Here is a 19,185-nt window from a genome sequence, read left to right as displayed (position 1 = left end):
GAAAATTGGCCGATGCTGCAGAACTACCGGGTATGACCAGATCGACGTGGTAACGGCTCTGTAGGTATGTACCTACAGACGTAGGTACGGGCTGAAGTCAGATGGTTGCATGGATTGTACACATTTTCCCGAAAGATTAAAAAATAATACATCGCGCTTCACGTGTTAAATAGAATGTACGGCTGTACGCCTGTAACGGTACAGTAGATCTCAGGGTCTGTTGTAGATACATGTACTCCTACGTGTGCACTTAGCAAATAAACCACACCCCCACGTCTTCAAGGCGTCTACAAACCTACAACCAGTAGTCTAGTACGCAGCCTCGCGATCCTCACCTCATTTCCTAAGATGGACGCAGGACAGGATAGCTTCTACGAGGCAAATGAAAACGACAAGACCAAATCGTTGCCTCGCGGTCACTTCTTTGCCCCAGCCTCGCTCAAGAAGACAAAAAAAGACAAAGTAACCGGCAGCTACGTAAGGATCGCTCGCGTAGACGCTTCGCCTTTTAGCGAACGCGGCTGTTCGAGACGAAAGTGAGGGAGATAATCGTCGTCAATCGCATTTTGGATCGATGGCGTGGTGCGCTAACGCTAGACGACGGTTTTCGTGCCTACTGTTCTGATGCGTAGAATCGGCGGGACGCGCTCGGCAACTGTCAGACTACGAGACCGAGCTACTAACGCGAATCGTCGCGACGTTCGTCAACGCCTACCCGAGCGAACGCGAGCCACTTCTTCACATGGCCGTTCGATCGGGAAACGCGACAATCGTCCAGGTAGGGAACCGCAAATAGGCAGCGCATACGAAATAACCTAGGAGCGTCTCCTCGAAGCACGTTCTCGAAGAGGAGCCCGACACGACGGCTCGCTCACCTAAAGGCCAAACGGCACTTCACGTCGCTGCCGAAACCGACTCCGCCGATATCGCCGCTCTACTTCTCCACTATGACACGGACAAGGGAAGAGCGTCTCAGGCGGCTCGCATGCTTTCGGATCTCGACGATTTAGAGGGCGAGGAACGACAGCGTGAGATTTTAGATGCCTGCTCTTCCGTCGAAGCTGAGGAACGCGTGAAACAAGCCCTTTGCCCGAAGCTAATGACTTCAGCGACCTATTCGTCTGACGAAATTCTCCTCGTCTGTCGTGATCAGAATCTCTTCACGGCTTTCAGCATCGCGGCGTTGAAAGGATCTCCAGGCGTACTCAACATCTTGTTTCGACACGGTGAGACAAACGGGATGGGGAGGGGCTATATAGCAGTTTTGACGAAACGAGGACGATGCTTAGCTCGCAAAAGCAGGATTGACGCTATGTGGAACGACATCCTGCACTCGGCCGATCTGACGCAGTCGTCGCTTTTGCATCTAGCAGTAAAAGGCGGCCACCTTCCTGTAAGAAATCTCTTTTGTGTTGTGGCATCAAAGTGTTAATAATTTTTATGCTGTGTTATGGTGTGAAGATAGGCTAAGCTCTGAATTATTTTTGACCAGGTTGTGCGTATGTGTCTGGAAGAGGGCGTTAATCTGAAGCACCAAACGGTCTTAGAACCTTGTTCAATTGAAGCGAATTTCTTCTAAGAGCATTTCTAGTCCGATGGTGATACTCCGCTACACTTGGCTGCACAGCTCGGCTTCGCTTACATCGTTCGCTACTTTGTTAGCAAGAATTCTGACGTTATTCACATGAAAAATCGAGAAGGTCGCACGCCACTCCACGGGTAGGTGCCGTGGAAATATCCCTGTAAAACTCATACGTATTTCTTTTTTAGAGCATCACAAGCCGATTGGCCTGAAGTCGTGGAAATTTTACTCTCAGAGGCATGTACGCATGAAATCAAAGAAAACGGAAATATAATGTATTTGGTCAGGGTGCAAGCATCGATGCGACAGACAATCAGGGCAATACGCCTGTTCTACTCGCTGCTCATCACGGCAGCACGAAAACGGTACGTCTTTTCATCAAGTCCGGCGCCGACTTGACTGTCGTCAACGAAATGGGCTGCACCGTCATTCATCAGTCGGTCGGACACATCGAAACTATGGAAGCCGTACTTGAAGTAGGCAAGGATTCTACAGGCAATTGATGGAACGTTCAGTTGTCTTACAAGGGAAAGGATATTTCCCGTGATTTTTTGAACAAAAAGGATGCGATTGATCACGACACTGCTCTCCACTACGCAGCGGCTGGAGGATATTTCAGAGTGAGCCATATAACAGAAAATATAAATTTTAAATCTATTTCCTTCAGAACGTTGTACAGCTTCTTAACCGCGGCGCTCATCCAAACGCGCAAAATGCAAAGAAAAGGATACCGCTGCATATGGCAGCCGAGTGCGTATTTAAGAATCTGTGCTATTTATCAGTTGATTCTCTTTAGAAACGGCTGGCTTCACTCCGCAGACTACCTCATCGCTTGCAGTCGCAATCAAAGGAGCATAAACGCAGCGGACTACAAAGGCAAGACGCCTCTTCACCGAGCCGCGGCAAAAGGAAAATCTCGACTCGTTCTTGCTCTTGTCGGAAAGGGAGCCTGTGTACTCAGGTACGAAAGATGCTTAGTCACGGTGAGGGTTCTTTATGATTCTTGCCGGCAGGGATGCTCGAGAGAAGACCCCACTGCACTACGCTGCCGGTATGGGAAGCACAGAGTGCTGTCGATTGATACTGGAGGCGGATGAAAGTTGCTGCGACGACATGGACAAGTCTGGGGTCAGTTTATACTAATTGCGCACACCATCTCGTGCGGTGTAACCAAAAACTTTTAGATAGATTTAGTTGCGGAAATGGATTAGGCTAACTTTTTTTCTAGAATACGGCTCTTCACTGTGCGGCTCTGCGTGATCAACCGGATGTTATACGGCTCTTGCTTGACGCCGATGCGCGCATCCTGATGAACCACGTCAATCTGAATCCGCTCGACGCCGCCGTGCACGTCGGTGCAACGCGAGCGGCGATCGCGTTTGCTGAGCACTTGCGCTGGGAGTCTGTTCTGCGTGAGCGAGTCAAACATGCCGTACTCCTCAACGCAACGAACCGAAACGTGAGACTGGTAGAGGAAACGAAGTCGCAGATTCAGAGGATGGTGGAGAAAATGCCTGACGTAGCGTTGAAATTTCTGGATCGTTGTCACCGAGTGGATGGCGAAACGGTCAGTCTTATCAGATAGATCATTTGTGAACGTCTCAAAGGAGTTGGTTTCTTTGTTAGGAAACATTTGATTATCGTTTCCTACAAGGATACAGTAAGGACGAGAGGGCCAGCTTGGATGCCTTTTGGGTTGGTCATCTGGCTCTCTCTAAAATACGTATGTCTACGTCTTCTGAACGCAGACAATGCAATCGCTGAGGGTGACAAAGTGCTTGGCTCATCCGGTTTGCTGTGCTCTTCTCAACGTCAAATGGTACGGGCATTGTTGTTGTGAAGGTATCTGTGTTTTTTTCTAGGCTAAGTTTTGGTTGGTTTCTCTACTCCTTTTTTCTTATGGCACTGATGGCACACACCGCTTTGCTGAGCGCCTACATTGTCTTAGTTCATCCGTCGAATCGGCCCAGCGGTAATCAATCGAATGAATCATTGACTTCTGAGGTTAGTTTGCATTCTTTGAACTCCTTTTGAAAATATTTGAACTTCGATAGACGTCTGCTGCGTCCTTTCGTGCTGTGCAGTATCTCTTGCTGACTTTTTCTTCTCTGTTTCTTCTAATCGGATTAACAAATGCCGTGCGATTTCCTGTAAGTGGAAGCGCAATTTGCGCGACAGCTGCTATGCATCGTGCTATCGCATCATCTCCAGATTCGATATCACATTCAACGGCACCGAACAAGATTTGGACTTGCAGCAGTCATGACGCTGCCTCCAGTCATTCTAGGAATCGTTTTTGTTGTACCGCTAAAAAGTGCAGGAGACAATCACGAATGGGTGATTGGAACAATTGCCGTTTTCTGGTCGTGGTTCAACGTGGCAATGTTTCTTAGGAGGCAAATCTCGTAGTTTTTGTCGTTGTCTAAATGCATACTAATTGTCTTTAGGCTTCCATACATAGGAATACCTATGGTTATGGTACAGACAATGGCTAGAAGGCTTTTGCAGGTTTGGATTTATTCTATTTAAAAACTGTTTCTGTGATCGTTTGTATTTGTAGGTATCTTTCGTCTTGGTACTACTGATTTTGGCATTTTCGTTTGCTTTCTACACTCTTCTTGCTCCGTCTCAAAATGTCAGATTGCAAAAAAACCGTACGTACGGTAGTATTTGATTTTTGTTTTTTTACAGGCGTTCTTCGCTTTTGAAAGTCTAAGACTGACTGTTTTGAGAGTGTATACCATGTCGTTTGGTGAAGTGGACTTCAACGATCTTTTCCTTCCCGATGACGACACTGCTGTTCCTAATGAATGGCTTGACGTGTTATACATTTTCTTCTTGGTTCTAATGGGAGTTCTCGTCATGAATCTCTTAGTTCGTACACGTAAAACGATAGAAACGAAAAAGGAAACGATTTTTTCTTGTTTAGATAGCGCTCGCTGTTGGCGATGTTGAATTAGTACGGAAAAGGGCATCGCTCGAAGGATACATTCTGCAAGCAAACGTGCACATGGACTTGGAGGACATGCTTCCAAATTGGCTACTTCGCAAGTTTTGGGTAGATTCCGAGAAACGTAGTTTGAAAGAGTCCCAAGGATGGACCACGTTTGTACGTCCTTTGTTAGGTGTTCATACAGTATAACAAACGGTTTTTTCTGTGCATAGCTTCGTCAGAGGATGATGGTGAACATTAGTACCAATAAAAAGAACGAGTCGACAACACCGGACGACGAATGGCGAAAACTTGTACCGGTTTTGGAGACTTTGAATGATCGGCTAACATATCAAGATCGAAGGCAATTCTTTCGCTTTTTTATACGCGCAAATCGTTAGCATTACTCTAATGTAGAATTAATGACATTCGCTCCAATGTTGAGACACTAGTATCAGCTCTCGTGGAATTGAAAGAGGAGCAGCCGGATTTGAGGCGATTTAATCCGATGACGTTTAAAGAAGCCGCAAAAACCGCACTGGCAAAAGTGCAGCAAAACAGGGCGATCCGGCGTCAATTTCAGGAGTCAAGTTGCCAGTCTGAAAAACTAAAGGAACCGGAAGTAAGATACGCTGTAGCGGGGCAGATTTTAGAAGAGACCACAGTTTGATCGAGATCCAGTGAACTTGATAGAATTTTAATTTCTTGGCTCTCGCACGTGTTCTCTTGTCCGGGTTCTGCTTTGTGCCGAAGACAAATTAATTAAGGAACCTGAAGGAACAGCCGCGTCGACGCCGTATGTGTTTAGTGTTCTTTCTCGCCTTTTTTTGGCGACACTGACGTCTGTTAGCGTCGTTTTCGGCGCATTTCTCCTTCTCTCTATCTACTACGATCTCAAATCAGTGACTATCCTCGCCGGCGCCGTCTTGAAATGAAGACGAGAAGCGTGGAATCACATGTCTCGGTCCCTAGCCGGGAGATAAATCCCTGCCCTCGTCATGGCAGCAGCAGGGGATATAAAAGAGTACTCCCTGGCAGCAGCGGGCCGGCAGAAGCAGCAGCCGCCAGCCGCAGCCAGAGAATAAATTAAATTAAATTAAATTAAATCTCTGCCGCAGCAGCTACAGTCGCACGAGCTAAAGCGCGCTAGACGGCGAACGAAGCTACGAAGTTTTGTAGAAGGTTCTCTGCGAAACGTAATAGAGCAGAGCTCGCTCAATTTTGTTGGCGGGAAGGAGGCGTAGGCAAGACATTGTGCACGTGAGACATACTGTACAGTACGAATCTTTCCGGCTCACAACGTCTCAGACGCGTTTCAGCAGAAGTTCTCGCGCTCTTTGACCGTTAGAGTCTCCATCTCTTCCTTTCACGGAAAAGAGGCTTATCATCACGAAGTCATAGGCACTTTTCCGAGTCCTACTAGACAGTAGGATTGACGAGGCTATGAGCTTTGCTGAAGTCATGCGGTATTACCGTAAGTGCGCGAGCGAGAGGTGTCTCTGCCGCGTCGTGGGCAATTTTGCTGTAGGCTAGTTCAAAGTATGGATTTCTTTGTCGTCATTTTTGACACCGCCCCTATCGCACGCACCTTCGACTTCTCTCCTTTCCTTCGATCATTGAAAAGACGCCGATAAAATGATGAATTTGAAATCGAACATCAGCAGCGTTTTTGGACAGGTGCAAACTTTTCAGTTAATCTACGGTAATTAATTTATGCACGTGTGCATATAGCTCGGTAGTTTCTTGGGCGAAATGTTTAGCGACTCATTAACGAAGAAGTTTGACGAGCTGCTTGCCGTCATCAAGCAAATCAACGAACAATTCAGCGACGAAATAAATATACTATACAGTATACCTCAATGAGTCATTGACGTGTGATGTGACTTCTTCTGTTTCTTTAGAGCCAGACGACTTTTGTATGCGTTTGCATAGCCGAACTCTTTTCCCTGTCAACTAGCCAAGTACAAAATCGACACGCACAACATCATATTTCCCTTGAAGGCAAATCGTAGGCAGGACATGCTCACAGACTCTTTCAGCGAGCTCTCCCAATTGCGACGTCTGCGAGGCGCGAAGACGATCGAGTTCAAGCGAAGTACTTGGTAAAGATCCCCAAAACACTTGACTGCCTCTTGATCTTTACATAAAAATGAAAGACTTGTACGAAGATCTTCATGTGACGAAGTTGCCTCTATTGACGAACGAAGTGGGCGGGCTCGATCAGGTCGTCAAATTCTCTGGCATACACTTTACGCCGCCAAACCAACCGACAAGCCCTCGTCGCGGTAAGACTACAGAGTTGGGTGAATCTACCTCCGTCGATAGTGGTGAAAGAGGCGTCGTCGCTAAGCGCGCTCCTCGTCGCTCTGCTCAAACAAAGACCAGGACTGCGAATGGGAAGGAGAGCTAAAAGACTTGGAGCGAAATCTTTTGCGGCTGATTTTGCCAATCGTCCATCGTTCTCTATATAGAAAATTAAGCCAATCGTCCTTCGTTCTCTATATAGAAAGCGAAGACAATCGTCCTTCGTTCAAAATATACAAAACTAAGCCAATCGTCCATCGATGCCGACGACGGCGTGTTTCGAGCTCGCATAGGCGACCATACTCGCCGGACCTACGAGACCAGCGAGAGACTCGCCTTGACGATTTGAAGAAGGGGTATTTTTGGTCGGCGCGAACGGGTATTGGATGCCGGCGTTGTTGAAAAGGCAATCGATTTCACCGCCGTACTTGGTCCGTCAAGGTTCGGGAAATTCAGTTTTTTGATGTCGTGCACTGGCGACGGAAATCCCTGAGAAGAATTCAAAGTGACGAAGTCGATGATTAAACGTCTCTCTCTTCCAACGGCAAGACGGCGACTTTGATCGTTTTGAAGGGGGTGTCGACCTATTCCGGCAATTCCTTTTTCCGAGTCCTAAATCTCTACGGTCACGTTGACTCCGGCAGATTACAAGGCGCTTCAAGGCGTTTGAGGATCAAGTTTATAGGTAGGTCCGGAGTTTAGAAAGTTCTCTCGGGCAAGCGATGCTTTATCATATGCAGACCTTGGGATTCGGAAATTATAAAGAATAGCCGTGTGGTTCTTAGAATCCGGAGGGTGAGGAAATCGTCCTTTATTTTACCTTGCCTTTGCTTGCAGTCATTCAGAGTGAACTAGGTCGACGTAGTCAACTAGTGGCGTGGCTAGACTACAGAAACTTTAAGTGCGTCAATCTTGATCCTCCTCTCGTTGCACAAGTTAGCCGTCTTGCCCTTATTTAGGGCTAAGTTATTGCTTAGTGTAGTGTTTTGCCGTCCAGATAGGCTTTTGTATCTGAAATGCTTGGCTTTACCCTTCCTATTTTTGCTCTTTATGTTTGTTTGGTTCAGTCCGGTGAGTATAAGTACTGTATGCCGTAGCTTCTCTTTATACACTGTTTCAGAAGCGGGGAACCTTGCATCTACGTCATTCATGCAAATGACGAAGAACAAGCGAACGAAAGCTAACGTGAACGAAACGACTGTTACTGATGAAAGTGATCAAACGTGTCATCAAGGGCCAACTTCCGACGCTTCTTCGACTATTGAGCTAGGCGTTTCTCTGAAGAGCTGCTCCACTGTGAAAACAGTTTCTGTTAGTGGCTACTTCTATAGTCTTGGTCACTTTTCCTGCTCTGCTTCACCGTGCTCATCAATCTCCGGTAAACGTTGTACCCAGGCAACTCCGACGACAGTTTGCAGCGATAATTTGGGTACTTGCTATAAGACTGTAAACTTCACTTGTCAAATGAAATCAGTGAAGCATTTGGAAGTTCAGTGGAGACAGCTCGGATCAGGATTAGCGGTACTGCTCAAGCTATGTGAAGTACGTATCTACGGCAAAGCAGCAGTTCAGTAACTGAAGCAGTCGCTCCCACTCCCTCATCAACTTCAATAGAAGCAACCGTGGGGGCGCTAGGCTCTACTTCTTCACTGCCAACATCTCCCACGTTAAGGTTACTTTTTTGTGGCTTAGCAGCAGTGTATAATTAGAAATTCTCTTTTTTCAGAAATTCACATTCGACTCTCTCGTCACCTTCAATAAAGTTGACAGCGGGGTCGCTTGGCTCTAGTGTTTCTTCTTCAATGCCAGCATCTCTCAAAATAAGGTTACTTCTTTTTGCAGAAGTCAATAGGATTTTTTCTTATTCATACAGAGAATCACATTCTGGAAACTGTTCAGCTTCAAAACAGTGTACGACTGCTGCATCGACCCCAGGTATTTGTACCTCTGCAACGTAGCTGTAGTTATCTTTTTATTTATTTTATGCAGAAAGTAGCGAAACCAGTATTTTCAGCTATAGTATCGGCACTAGTGCAGCTGTTTTGTGTCTACTTATTCTGATTTTTGTACTAATTATTCTGAAGAAAAGGTACATTAGTAGATTATTAAATCAAACGTTATCATCATATGCCACCTCCTTTCCTGTCAGACAAAAAAATTCACAGTTTTTAGACTCAAGCAGTGCTGATGAGATGGCTTTAAGAGGCGAAAACGAGTCGGCTTTGAAGAATGTTGCGGGGGAAGACAGAGCTGCTGATCGGCTTTCGTCGAATACATGTAGAGTGCAAGATGCAGAAAGCACTGCTGAACGCTTGACGGAATATGCAAAAAGTCGTCTAACTTGACATATTGGTTCTTGGTAATGGAATTTATTTTGTTAGTCACTGCCGTGAAACTGCCGAACTTTGCCCGACATGTTGCAAATCTCCTAGAAAACGACGGCATTAAACTCTTTGATGAATTTCAGGTAATATAAATAAAAAGTCTTTTTCTCACGCGCTTACCGGTTTTTAGTCGATGGGTTCTGTTGGAGAATCAAAATCAGTGTCGTTAGGAAAGGCTAAGGAAAACGCGCACAAGAATCGCTACAAAAGCGTCGTTCCGTGTATCTCAGCAAACAGTCCTGCACACGAGAAGGTTGATTTTTGTTTGCAGATGATGACAATAGAGTGACTCTAAGCAACGTACATGGAATGTCTGCTGTGTTGTCGGACTATATAAACGCTTCCTACGTTGACGTAGGTCTACACGGCAGTTTTATCCCATACTTCATTTGTTTTCTGCTCAGGCATTTCGAAAGCCAAAGGGATACGTAGCCTGCCAAGGTACATACTATGCTGTTAGGAGACTAAATTTGACTTGAAGGCTTCGTTGTAGGCCCACTAACGGAAACGTGCTCCGACATGTGGCGAATGGTTTGGGCGGAGTCTGCGACAAATATAGTCATGCTTTGCCATTTTATTGAAAACGGAAGAACGCAATGTGAGCAATATTGGAACGATGAAAGAGCTCAAGTGTACGACGGCCTTTGCGTGAAAGTTGTTGAAATCCAGAGGCTTGCCAACTACACCGTGAGAAAGATAGAGTTGTTCTTGGTGAGTTTGCCGTAATTTGAAGTTCAAATGTCTTAAATATTGCATAAGAAGAAACAGAAGCGTACTATAAAGCACTTTCACTTTACATCGTGGCCTGATCAGGAAAATCCCGAGCATTTGTGCAGCTTACTCGGAATGATGTATCAAATACGAAGAGACTCTAGCTCGGATAGAATGATTGTTCACTGCAGGTACGACTGTAATAGCTTCTCATCTTTTTATTAATGACTAAATTACGTTTAGTGATGGCGTTGGTCGTACAGGAACGTTTTTGGCCATACTGAACATGATCAGCAGAGTTGACGCAGAGAAGAGTCTTGATGTCCGCGGCCTAATTGGGGAGATGAGAACGAAGAGAATGGAAATGGTGCAGACAGTGGTACGACCAAAATGTATTTGTTTTTCGTTTTATTAAAGCCAAGGCACTTAGAAGCAGTACGCGTTTGTATATACCGCGATACTTGACTACATCAAGTGCCGCCAAACTGAAGTACATGTTTCAAAAATCAACATATTTTCAAAGTGCATTCCAGACGGCGTAACAGAGCAGTTTAGGGTAAGATCTTTGTCTCAAGTCTGTTGAACTCTAGCAGATTTTTTAGTTGCTAGAAGATGTTTGCCCAAAATTGGATAGGACAGAGTGCTTAGCAGCTCCTCTTTACAACCTTGTTTTAACCCCACGTAATGTTAACGTTTTTTGTGCGAGGACGGCTTTTATTCTTTCTTGCAGCTGATGCCAGTAGATTTGTCTTACGTTGCCGTGGTGAAGCTGGTGATTTAGCACACACAATGGGGACAGGGGTTGACTATGTCAATGCTAGCTACGTTGACGTAATTTAGATCAAACGCTCTTTTCTAAAGGCTGAATTTTTTCTTCGTTCAGAGCTACTACAAACGCAAAGGCTTTATAGTTACTCAATATCCTATGAAGGGCGCAGTGGCAGACTTTTGGAAAATGATTTTTCAGGAGAATGTCGTCACAGTTGTCAATCTAACTCAGCAATATGAATACAAACCAGTACAACGCAGTTTAATTAATTAAAGGTGTCTGTTTTTTATGAAGTTCTACTTTTTAGTACTGGGCAGAGGCAGGCAGTGTCACTCATGGTCTTCATGTGATTACCTTTCAATCTTTATCTTCTATGCCAGGCTACAGTGCAACAATTGTGAAAGTCACCAAAGTATTTAGCTAAGAAAATACAATTCACCCAGCTAAACGTAGTGCTTTTAGGGCCCTATTTCTCGGGACGTCAGACTCTTTCACTTTTTTGGTTGGCCTGATGACGACGTCCCACGCGAGCCTCAGAATCTTGTGCGTTTAATGCAGGAAGCGGATGTTTGGCAGCAGCAAAACGGCAGTCCTTCCATCGTCATTCACTGCAGGTGTACACTCTCTTTCAATTCGATATTAGGCTGACAGTGCTTTTAGCACTGGCATTGGGCGTTCTGGAGGTTTGTGCGCCGCTTGGAATGCATGTCATCAAGTGGACTATGAAAGAGTCATGAATATACTTCACGCTGCCAAACTCGTGAGAAGTCAAAGACCAGGAATAATTTTAACGCTGGTTTGCCGACGCATACCTAGGTATATATAATAAGGAACAATTTCACTTTTGTTTTTTAGAAATACTACCAGTCGGTCTGGTTGGTTGTGGTAAGCTATATGCGCTTGAAGGAGATATACGTCAACGTGCAAAAGATTGGGTTGTAAGTTTGACTGCTAGCTAGCTAGCTGGCTGTCGTCTGCACTTTTGTTACCTTCTAAAAGCCGTCATGTATGACGTAGTGACAGCTGCCAAAAATGGCTTCTAATCAGTTGTACAGTATTAGAGAACGATGCTTTTGTATTTACTCAATAAGTCGCCTTTTGTGTAGACAACATTTGAGTTAAGCGTTAGAACCCTGAGGATTGGGAAGCTGTTGAAACAATAGCTGAGAACCTGTTAGAGACCTGTTAGAGACATTGCGTTTATCGCCTAGGCAACTGATGCTTCAACTTTCAAGTGTGCCGGAGACGGTAAAGATTTGATCTGACTTCCCGGGACTGATCCCATCTGTATAGAGAACCCGCCAGCGGGCGTGCCCATCCCCTTCTCTCGCTGTTCTCGCTGCTGCCTATTCGCCGCCTCGCTTTGTGTGAACGACACCCAGCTTGCCTTCTTCGTTTTGAACTACACATCTCGGTTACAGGACATCCATGCAGTGCAGTATCTATGCTCAAGCAAAGCACGAAGTGAAACAAGACAGATTGCAAGGTACACATAAAGCAAGACAGGTCCGGGCCATCTGATAACATCAATCATTTGCTTTTCTCTTTTTCTACGGTTGCTTCTTTGCCGTTCTTGTGTACAGGCGAGCTGGGGGGCTCGCCAGAACTTTCAACCTCTTCTTTCAGCAGACATTCGGTCACCCTGTCCTTTCCATACAAATCATACATCAGAGCAAATGTCAATATGGTGATATGAACGCGATAGTCAACCAATAACGGTATGAAACCATGAAGAAGATCGGATCGATGCACAGAGTCATTGAATTCCTCTTCGAGTATGGCCTGAACAATGAGACCAAACGAAACCAGGACCAAGATTGACATAAAGAAAACTACCCGCATACGACGCTTGTGATGACTGTCATAGTAATGGATTCCATGTTTGAGAGAAAGCTTCTTGTGCCAGCGAAGTATCTTGCACGTGAGAATCAAAATCAGTTGGGAGCAGACGCTAAAGGCAGCGAAAGCGTTGGAAATCCACACAAGTGCAAGAGACCACTTGTCATCGAGCATCTGCGTATATATAATTGAAGACATCAGAAGGTAGACGAACGCGCCGACAGCAAAAATTGACAGAGCAATGGCTTCTGCGTCGTTGACGAGTTTTCGACACCATTTCTGGTTCTTGAAATGTTCCAAAAGAGTGCCAAAGTTAGGCAGAAGTTCAATAAGAAATGCAATTGAAAATATGGCTGCGACTGCATTCATGACAATATTCGGAACGGGTTCTAAGGTGTGCACGAAACGGTAAGTGCCGTGTTGGCTAATATTGCCATGCTGTTTCCTTGACTCTTTGGCCACCATAAATCCGTACCACACAGGAAAGATGAATACAAGCACGAGAAATAAAAGTGAGAATGACATGATCAAGGTGAGGCACCGGCGCTGATCAGCCATTATCAAGCGGCGGTAGTAAAATATTGAATTTGATCGGCGCACGCAGTGAACACTTTGCTTGTAGATTGCGACGGTCGTTTTGCTATTTTCGTCGAGTTCTGCGCCTTTCGTTGCCATGGAGTCACCCAATATGATCCCCATTGTTTCTAGATTGATGTCGGATTGCTCCTCTTTTTGCTCGCTTGAGTCCTCGTGCTTGCTCGTCTCGCCCGAATGCATGAATAGATGAAAGTAGACGGACGCCGAGAAAATTCGCAAGAAAATAAGCATTGAACGAAAAATGGGTCGAAACATTTTCCAGACGGCTCTGCCCAATATGTACGCCATTTCTTGTTCCTTCAGACAAGCCGTGTTCGTTATGGCAATACTCCACGAAACCAAGTTGTAAACGCTGAGAAAGAGAAACACTGCTCTGAGCCATTCACCTCGACGTTGATTACTGCGAATCTCGTACATGAGCTGCATGCCTAAGCGAGAGAAAATTACTGCTACAAGTACAGTGTACTGTACAACCATAGGTATATGCAGTGTAGTACGAGACCCGCCCATCGGCGGGACCGCCCCTACAGTAGCTATCTACTGTGTACTTTCATTTTCCTGGTTTGCTCTAGCCCAGACTCCCAGAACACTATATGCACTTACTTTGCGCGACATACGTCGTCCCTCCGAGAAGCGAGTAGAGGACGTGTGCCGCGTTTCCGCCGCACTGAATTCCCATCCATATTGCAAGCAATTTGTATGCGACGGCGAGAACAGTGCACAAATAAATGATCATAACGATTCGGAAAAGTTCTTTCGAGTGCTGTTTAATGTCTGCTTCGGCAACTGCTTGGTGCCGGAGGACGCTATTCCGGAGCTGGAGCGGATCGTCGGATGAGGCCCCGCAGCGCCGGCGCCCACAACAACGACAGCCAAGAAGAACGAAGCTCAGCGACGAAACGATGAGATAGAACACAGCGGAGACAACCCAGACGCCGAGACTTCGGTCGACACCACCGATAGGCCCGCTTTGTCTCCCGATCGGTAAAGCCTCGTAGTCGTCATCGCGTGGGGTATCATTGTTATGGCTAGCTATGTCGTCTTCTGTTCCCGCGTTGCATTTGTACACGGTTTCTCCGTTTTCGTTCTTTACGAAGCCTCCGGAAGAATCGCGAAAATGCTTGCATTCGCCGCTGAAGCGGTTGATTTCGAAAAGCACGTGCAGCGTCACCATTCCGATTATGAGGAGGGCGACAAGTGACCAGCCCAGCCATCGCTTTCGGCTTTGTTCCATGATGCCTCCTGAGCCCTCCTTTGCACTATAGCGGCTGGGTACCGTTTTAGTGCGAAGCCAGAACTGGACTCCCGGGAGTATGGTATAGCACGGGAGATCTACTACACAAAGAGACATCAATTCATTGATATCTGGAAGTAGATACTGTACCGGCTGGTTCACGTCGTTCATCCGGTGCATGAAGAATGTGCATCATGTACAGTTCATTCCTTTCTCCTTACAAATTCCCACTGGCATCTGCGTGGCGAGCGGCTCTCCAATCATTGCTTGTCTACCTCTAGGTCTTGCAGAGAAACGTCCAAAGATAGACTACTAGTTAGTAGTAGTGAATAACGTGGCGGCAAAAATCAAAATCGTCTTCGGAGTCGGCCAAGTCATGGCTGTAGTCCTTCAAGAATTGGCGCATATGCCAAGTGTCAACTGTCATTGGGTTAATATTTGAAAATTCTTGACATGATGCCGTGAATATTGGATTGAGCCCGTACAATGGCGCTGAAAAAAAATATAGCGACCGCGTTCAGCTCTGCCCCGCCCGCCCCGCCCCTAGGGTCCCGTATCAATCATATATATATGCACAGCTTCTTTTATAGCTTGGTATCTTTGCTGTTTTTTCAGTATTTGTATTCGTAAGCCCAGGTAAAGCAGGGTAACTTTTTATTTCACGTGTATGGTCTAGTTTGTTTCTCGATAGTATTCTTATGATATCGTGCTCAAAATACTAAAACAAGTGCGCAGTTCGAGACAAAAGCAACTGATACAAAGTAAGACATACCCATACAACAAAATACGAATATGAGACATGACAAACGAAAATTAGCAAATCGTACGGAATATGACTTACTGCATTTTTCACTATTGCTTTTGAACGATGCTCACATGATCCAGCATGTAAGCGCCTAGGACCTCACAAATAACTAAAAGGTTCTCCTTTGTATCATGCAGCCAATCGGGGGGAACATGATCTGCCAAAAAACAAAAGAATTTCGCGTAGCATTAGTAATCAATTAATTAATCACCTCACTAATTGCTTAACTTACACAAAGACTGAGTAGGTTTTCCGCACGCGTCTTCAAGGTAGTGCACATTGCAACGTTGATTGGTGCAATTCCCTCCAATTAGCAAATACCTATAGAAAAAAGTTTGAAGGAAGACGAGTACGGATTAGCCACTACCTTCCTACATCATGACCGTTGACGTAAATGTGACCTTGACTGAGACCACTCGCGTTGACAAAGACGGCTCCTTTTGATGAGTGTGCAATAAAACTTGCCTACAAAGGTGAGCCAGCTTAGACAACAACCTTTGAGAGTAAACGTTTTTGAGTAACCTTAAACCACGTCAACGCTTTTCCAACGTACTCTCCAGTATTCTCTTCCCAAGTGACGCTTCCCACGCCGGCAGCATCAAAGATTTTGAGTTCTTCACCGAGCAAAAAAGGCCGGTGTATCCAGTGGCTAAACTGAGCGCTTACATCAAAGTTCTCCTTGTCAGCGATAATTGTACCTTTCCGTAATGTTCATTTTGTCCAGTAGAATACCGCCGGTAATGCCCTTTATGGCGAACTGATTGTTTGTTACGTGGGCTTGAATTCCCAACGAAACAGATAGGACTTCAAGTAGATGCGTGCCCTTCGAAAGCACATCCACGGTAAGTGAAGCTAATTGGTAAGACAGTAATCAGTCATTGCTAAAGTTTAATTCATTGCTTCAAGGTCCCTCCACGGCTAGTGTTCAAACGTCCCAGTCGATATCGCGTGCGCCGAATTTTACCGAGCAGGCCTTCTCCTATCTATAGTTCTGCTAGTCGACTGACCAGATCGTTTGCCGTATGCTGGACTGACATCCATAAAATGACCCTGCATTTTTCCGTTGAGATAGACGAGGATGAGACTTGAACTGATTGTTCCAATGGAAAGGCTTATTTCTCCTAACGTGTCAAAGAGTTGAAAAGTATAAAAGAATGGTAAACTTCATACACCTGTTTTGTCAACAGTTACGTTGGTTCGATACCACAAGTATTCTGTCTGATCCCTTGTTATCTTTATCTGTTCCAAAGGCTGCGTGGATTCAATCTCTAAGACAATGTGTGGACATTGAACACATGCAAGAGATCAAGACCGTACTTCTGATACCTTTCAGTAAATGACACGTTGATGAGTTGCACGTGTCATGCCAAGCCGTCCACTGAAGCGGCTCGTCATGAAGTTTGTGATACGATTGAGACGACCCAATTACGGGCAATTCATTAGTATTGTACAGAACCTGAGATAAAAATTTCATAAGATGTTACTAGCTATGATCAAGGCATCCTTGATTATTTGACCCAAAGACGCTAATTAGCTGGGTCGGATCTACAGCTACTTAGAAAATCGAATGATAATAAGAAATAATCAAGGATGCTTCACTACTCAGTACTGCCATCAATCACCATCAAAGAGGAATCCAAAATGATCACAGAATGATTGCTCAAGCTGAAGTTCTTCTTTTCATACAAAACGCTGACAACAGAAGGACTCTCTGCACTGTTCACCAAAAACGATAACGACTGGCCTTTCAGTTTATACTGATAGGCCACCTGTCACAACGTGACAGTATCTAGATACTGGTGGACTATGACTCGCAGTGTAAGCCCTCACTTGCTCAGACCCCTTCTCCCACTGATGAGAGCTAATGTTCCAGAACGGCACAGGAACAACTGACGAGCTTCCGTGAAGCAATATGTCAGCGTGCTCTCCTAAAAAATAGAGTCAGCCTCAAGCTTGAAAAATCTACAAAACTCATTTTCATGCAGTGTGGGGGAGAGACAGTGATCCCCGGAGGAACCCATACAGGCGCTCGAAACCTACCAAGCAAATGATGGAGAGTTCCCAGGTGAGTATACTTCGGTTCGTTTGTTGTTCCGTCGCTGTGTAGTACAGCATTGTCCTATCAAAGGTCTTATTCGAGCGTGCAGAAACCGAGATCACAGTTCGCTCACCTGATAAAATTGCGTGATTCCTCCCGCAGCAAATCTCTCGTAGTTGTTTCCACCGTGCCACATGTAGTAGTTAAAGTGTGAGCCACCCTTCCCAATCCAGTTTGCAACCACAAATGCAACGTCTCGAGGATCGCGCTCAAATTGGGCCTGCATATGAAACAATAAGCATGCCTGTCAACAGAAATAAATAACTCATACGTTTCCCCAATTTTCATGTCTTTGCCAAAGTTCTGTCCACATGAGAGGCTGATGTGGATGCATTTTTGAGTGACTATCTGCATACTCACTGCAATCGCAGCTATTACAAGTCTAGCAAAGAAAAAGAATAAACGGAGAAATATAAAACAAAGACGTGCATTTATCGTGTTGTTAGCACTCGCTCCGTTGCACATAACCCACGGCGTTCCTGTATGCAACGAATCGGCAAGCTGCCCACACCAAGCCACATATTTCATGTCACCAATATGATATTCATTCTCAATCTAAACCGTAAGATATTAATTAATTAATCAGAAGTTCAATCACGGATTGTAGATCATGCATGATATGTGTACCTGAGTTAATATAATAGGGCCTCCGTTTTTAGCTAAATAAGGCTCTATATAAGCAACTATATACTTCATCCACTGAGTCATTGCTGCCATCCAAGGTTGGTTGTAGACTCGAAATTCAATGTCCGGTATCCAATTGAGCCAAACGGGTATACCACCGAAATCGCACTCAGCTTGCACAAACGGTCCAATCCGCAGCGTTAAATAGAATCCATTATCATGTGCCAACTGGAGAAAGTAGCTCAAGTTCTTACGGTCGGAGAAATCGTATTCGCCTTGAAGCGGTTCGTGCAGATTCCAAAAGACGTACGTCTGTATCGTATTGAGACCGTTCGCTTTCGCCTTGGCTAAAAGATCGGGCCACATTGCCGGGGTACTTCGAGGGTAGTGAATAGCCCCCGAAGTAAGCAGCACCCGACTGCCGTTCACGGCAATGCTTCTGCTGTCGTAAGTGACGTCGTAGCCGTAACAGAATGTAAGAAGACACAGAGCCAGCACAAACGAATGCATATTGCTGTCAGTGTTGCAGAGACTCCTCACTACCTACTCAGGCCGCACTGGCGCACCCTCGGCGCACCAACGTCACTGTTTAGCGCGCGTGAGCGCGATGACCCCCTCCCCCCAGGGGCCCCCCCCCCAGGGGGGGTTTTGCACTAAAGTGCGCTAGGAACACGCCCTTTTTTGAAAAGGGTTTTATTCTGCTCTCAGAACTTTTACGAAAGGTTTCATTAGTGATTCGAGCTTCTCTTTAGCATGCCTTATAGCTGCAATAGTGTATTCGCCGTAGACCGAATCCCTGAGAAGATAGCCAACGCGCTTTTAGTCCGCCTGGCTTCGGTCTCTGAGACACTTAACAGCCTCACTTTTTTGCACGAAGGCTTCTTCAATGTCCTGCCTCTCTCCACCATAACTGATTTATTCTCTTGCGCTTCGTCTTCGGGTAATATCGGGCAATTATCTATAAAATCCACATCATCGGTCACAATGACCGTTTTGACTGACCGATATTTATGAAGAAATTAACTAAGGAATGCCTGGCTTTTCTGTGCTGCATGTCCAGCGGCACAGATGCCCTATACTAGCCTAATAAACGAACCGGAAGCCTTGAGGTATGCGGCCATAATGAATACCTTCAACTTGGTTACAATCGATCACGGCGTCTCTTCCCAATTGATAGTTTACAGAAGCTGCAATATTAGAGTACGTCCTTCTCTTAGAAGTGCCTGCAGATGATAATTTGTTTCTACTTTGAAAATTATAGCGTCGTCAGCCTAAAGTCCTTTTCTAAAAGTTGTAAGAGGTCAGT

The 19,185-nt window shown here is 45.5% G+C and overlaps 4 protein-coding genes across 22 annotated transcripts; 2 read left to right on the top strand and 2 right to left on the bottom strand.

Annotated features, from left to right (window-relative positions):
• The first annotated feature begins 320 nt into the window (after window positions 1-320).
• LOC136190642 (transient receptor potential cation channel subfamily A member 1-like) lies at window positions 321-5,215 on the top strand. The gene is made up of 25 exons (XM_065978865.1): window positions 321-462; window positions 513-582; window positions 633-778; window positions 836-1,226; window positions 1,290-1,393; window positions 1,493-1,540; window positions 1,592-1,719; window positions 1,771-1,819; window positions 1,870-2,058; window positions 2,110-2,202; window positions 2,250-2,332; window positions 2,379-2,543; window positions 2,596-2,710; window positions 2,811-3,149; window positions 3,209-3,277; window positions 3,331-3,401; window positions 3,445-3,586; window positions 3,637-3,732; window positions 3,794-3,978; window positions 4,030-4,090; window positions 4,143-4,217; window positions 4,274-4,456; window positions 4,512-4,691; window positions 4,748-4,878; window positions 4,932-5,215. Exons 1-25 carry the CDS (start codon window positions 349-351, stop codon window positions 5,182-5,184), a joined length of 3,480 nt encoding a protein of 1,159 aa, XP_065834937.1. The 5' UTR covers window positions 321-348; the 3' UTR covers window positions 5,185-5,215.
• Window positions 5,216-5,661: 446 nt separating this feature from the next.
• LOC136189897 (receptor-type tyrosine-protein phosphatase alpha-like) lies at window positions 5,662-11,840 on the top strand. 16 transcript variants are annotated; one of them, XM_065977932.1, is made up of 27 exons: window positions 5,662-5,774; window positions 5,837-6,191; window positions 6,246-6,363; window positions 6,416-6,475; window positions 6,527-6,616; window positions 6,671-7,503; window positions 7,559-7,613; window positions 7,674-7,889; window positions 7,939-8,490; window positions 8,545-8,753; window positions 8,808-8,907; window positions 8,968-9,149; window positions 9,200-9,285; window positions 9,333-9,423; window positions 9,474-9,556; window positions 9,607-9,643; window positions 9,696-9,913; window positions 9,962-10,104; window positions 10,157-10,292; window positions 10,344-10,469; window positions 10,516-10,594; window positions 10,644-10,744; window positions 10,797-10,931; window positions 10,990-11,094; window positions 11,145-11,296; window positions 11,343-11,478; window positions 11,538-11,839. In XM_065977932.1, the coding sequence occupies exons 10-27, from the start codon at window positions 8,621-8,623 to the stop codon at window positions 11,622-11,624; spliced, it is 2,130 nt and encodes a 709-aa protein (XP_065834004.1). In that variant the 5' UTR covers window positions 5,662-5,774; window positions 5,837-6,191; window positions 6,246-6,363; window positions 6,416-6,475; window positions 6,527-6,616; window positions 6,671-7,503; window positions 7,559-7,613; window positions 7,674-7,889; window positions 7,939-8,490; window positions 8,545-8,620; the 3' UTR covers window positions 11,625-11,839. The 16 variants fall into 16 exon arrangements, 15 of the variants coding, with proteins under 15 accessions (XP_065834004.1, XP_065833996.1, XP_065834003.1 ...); XR_010670477.1 differs by having other exon boundaries at window positions 6,416-7,503; window positions 11,145-11,184; window positions 11,241-11,296; window positions 11,538-11,840; XM_065977924.1 differs by having other exon boundaries at window positions 5,837-5,988; window positions 6,043-6,191; window positions 6,416-7,503.
• A 203-nt stretch (window positions 11,841-12,043) lies between these two features.
• LOC136190769 (uncharacterized) lies at window positions 12,044-14,428 on the bottom strand. Its single transcript, XM_065979027.1, has 2 exons — window positions 13,722-14,428; window positions 12,044-13,546 (listed from the first exon to the last, which is right to left on the bottom strand). Exons 1-2 carry the CDS (start codon window positions 14,350-14,352, stop codon window positions 12,213-12,215), a joined length of 1,965 nt encoding a protein of 654 aa, XP_065835099.1. The 5' UTR covers window positions 14,353-14,428; the 3' UTR covers window positions 12,044-12,212.
• Window positions 14,429-15,025: 597 nt separating this feature from the next.
• Window positions 15,026-18,444, bottom strand: LOC136190703 (probable beta-galactosidase 2). Of its 4 annotated transcripts, none has more exons than XM_065978941.1 (15): window positions 17,883-18,444; window positions 17,685-17,810; window positions 17,527-17,637; window positions 17,329-17,475; window positions 17,198-17,276; window positions 16,988-17,085; window positions 16,780-16,926; window positions 16,484-16,613; window positions 16,330-16,425; window positions 16,165-16,278; window positions 15,856-16,009; window positions 15,680-15,806; window positions 15,525-15,622; window positions 15,390-15,478; window positions 15,026-15,314 (listed from the first exon to the last, which is right to left on the bottom strand). In XM_065978941.1, exons 1-15 carry the CDS (start codon window positions 18,387-18,389, stop codon window positions 15,205-15,207), a joined length of 2,133 nt encoding a protein of 710 aa, XP_065835013.1. In that variant the 5' UTR covers window positions 18,390-18,444; the 3' UTR covers window positions 15,026-15,204. The 4 variants fall into 4 exon arrangements, 3 of the variants coding, with proteins under 3 accessions (XP_065835013.1, XP_065835015.1, XP_065835014.1); XM_065978943.1 differs by having other exon boundaries at window positions 15,533-15,622; XM_065978942.1 differs by having other exon boundaries at window positions 15,533-15,652; window positions 15,711-15,806.
• Window positions 18,445-19,185: the final 741 nt, after the last annotated feature.

Source organism: Oscarella lobularis, chromosome 8, assembly GCF_947507565.1.
Source record: "Oscarella lobularis chromosome 8, ooOscLobu1.1, whole genome shotgun sequence".
Taxonomy (NCBI): Eukaryota; Metazoa; Porifera; class Homoscleromorpha; order Homosclerophorida; family Oscarellidae; genus Oscarella; species Oscarella lobularis.
Note: the sequence above shows the minus strand (reverse complement) of the source record. Positions and strands in the feature narration are given on the sequence as shown.

What these genes read in the sequence shown, in the direction of transcription:
- LOC136189897 (XM_065977924.1), top strand. Translation starts at nt 8,621, where the DNA reads ATGCCAGCATCTCTCAAAATAAGGTTACTTCTTTTTGCAGAAGTCAAT. An exon ending in GACTGCTGCATCGACCCCAG is followed by an intron (nt 8,754 to 8,807) that starts GTATTTGTACCT and finishes TATTTTATGCAG; the next exon opens with AAAGTAGCGAAACCAGTATT. An exon ending in AGCAATATGAATACAAACCA is followed by an intron (nt 10,932 to 10,989) that starts GTACAACGCAGT and finishes TCTACTTTTTAG; the next exon opens with TACTGGGCAGAGGCAGGCAG.
- LOC136190642 (XM_065978865.1), top strand. Translation starts at nt 349, where the DNA reads ATGGACGCAGGACAGGATAGCTTCTACGAGGCAAATGAAAACGACAAG. An exon ending in CAACATCTTGTTTCGACACG is followed by an intron (nt 1,227 to 1,289) that starts GTGAGACAAACG and finishes GACGATGCTTAG; the next exon opens with CTCGCAAAAGCAGGATTGAC. An exon ending in AAGGGAGCCTGTGTACTCAG is followed by an intron (nt 2,544 to 2,595) that starts GTACGAAAGATG and finishes TCTTGCCGGCAG; the next exon opens with GGATGCTCGAGAGAAGACCC.
- LOC136190703 (XM_065978941.1), bottom strand. Translation starts at nt 18,389, where the DNA reads ATGCATTCGTTTGTGCTGGCTCTGTGTCTTCTTACATTCTGTTACGGC. An exon ending in CGTAACTGTTGACAAAACAG is followed by an intron (nt 16,279 to 16,329) that starts GTGTATGAAGTT and finishes TTGACACGTTAG; the next exon opens with GAGAAATAAGCCTTTCCATT. An exon ending in AACGGTCATGATGTAGGAAG is followed by an intron (nt 15,479 to 15,524) that starts GTAGTGGCTAAT and finishes TTTTTTCTATAG; the next exon opens with GTATTTGCTAATTGGAGGGA.
- LOC136190769 (XM_065979027.1), bottom strand. Translation starts at nt 14,352, where the DNA reads ATGGAACAAAGCCGAAAGCGATGGCTGGGCTGGTCACTTGTCGCCCTC. An exon ending in GACGACGTATGTCGCGCAAA is followed by an intron (nt 13,547 to 13,721) that starts GTAAGTGCATAT and finishes TCTCTCGCTTAG; the next exon opens with GCATGCAGCTCATGTACGAG.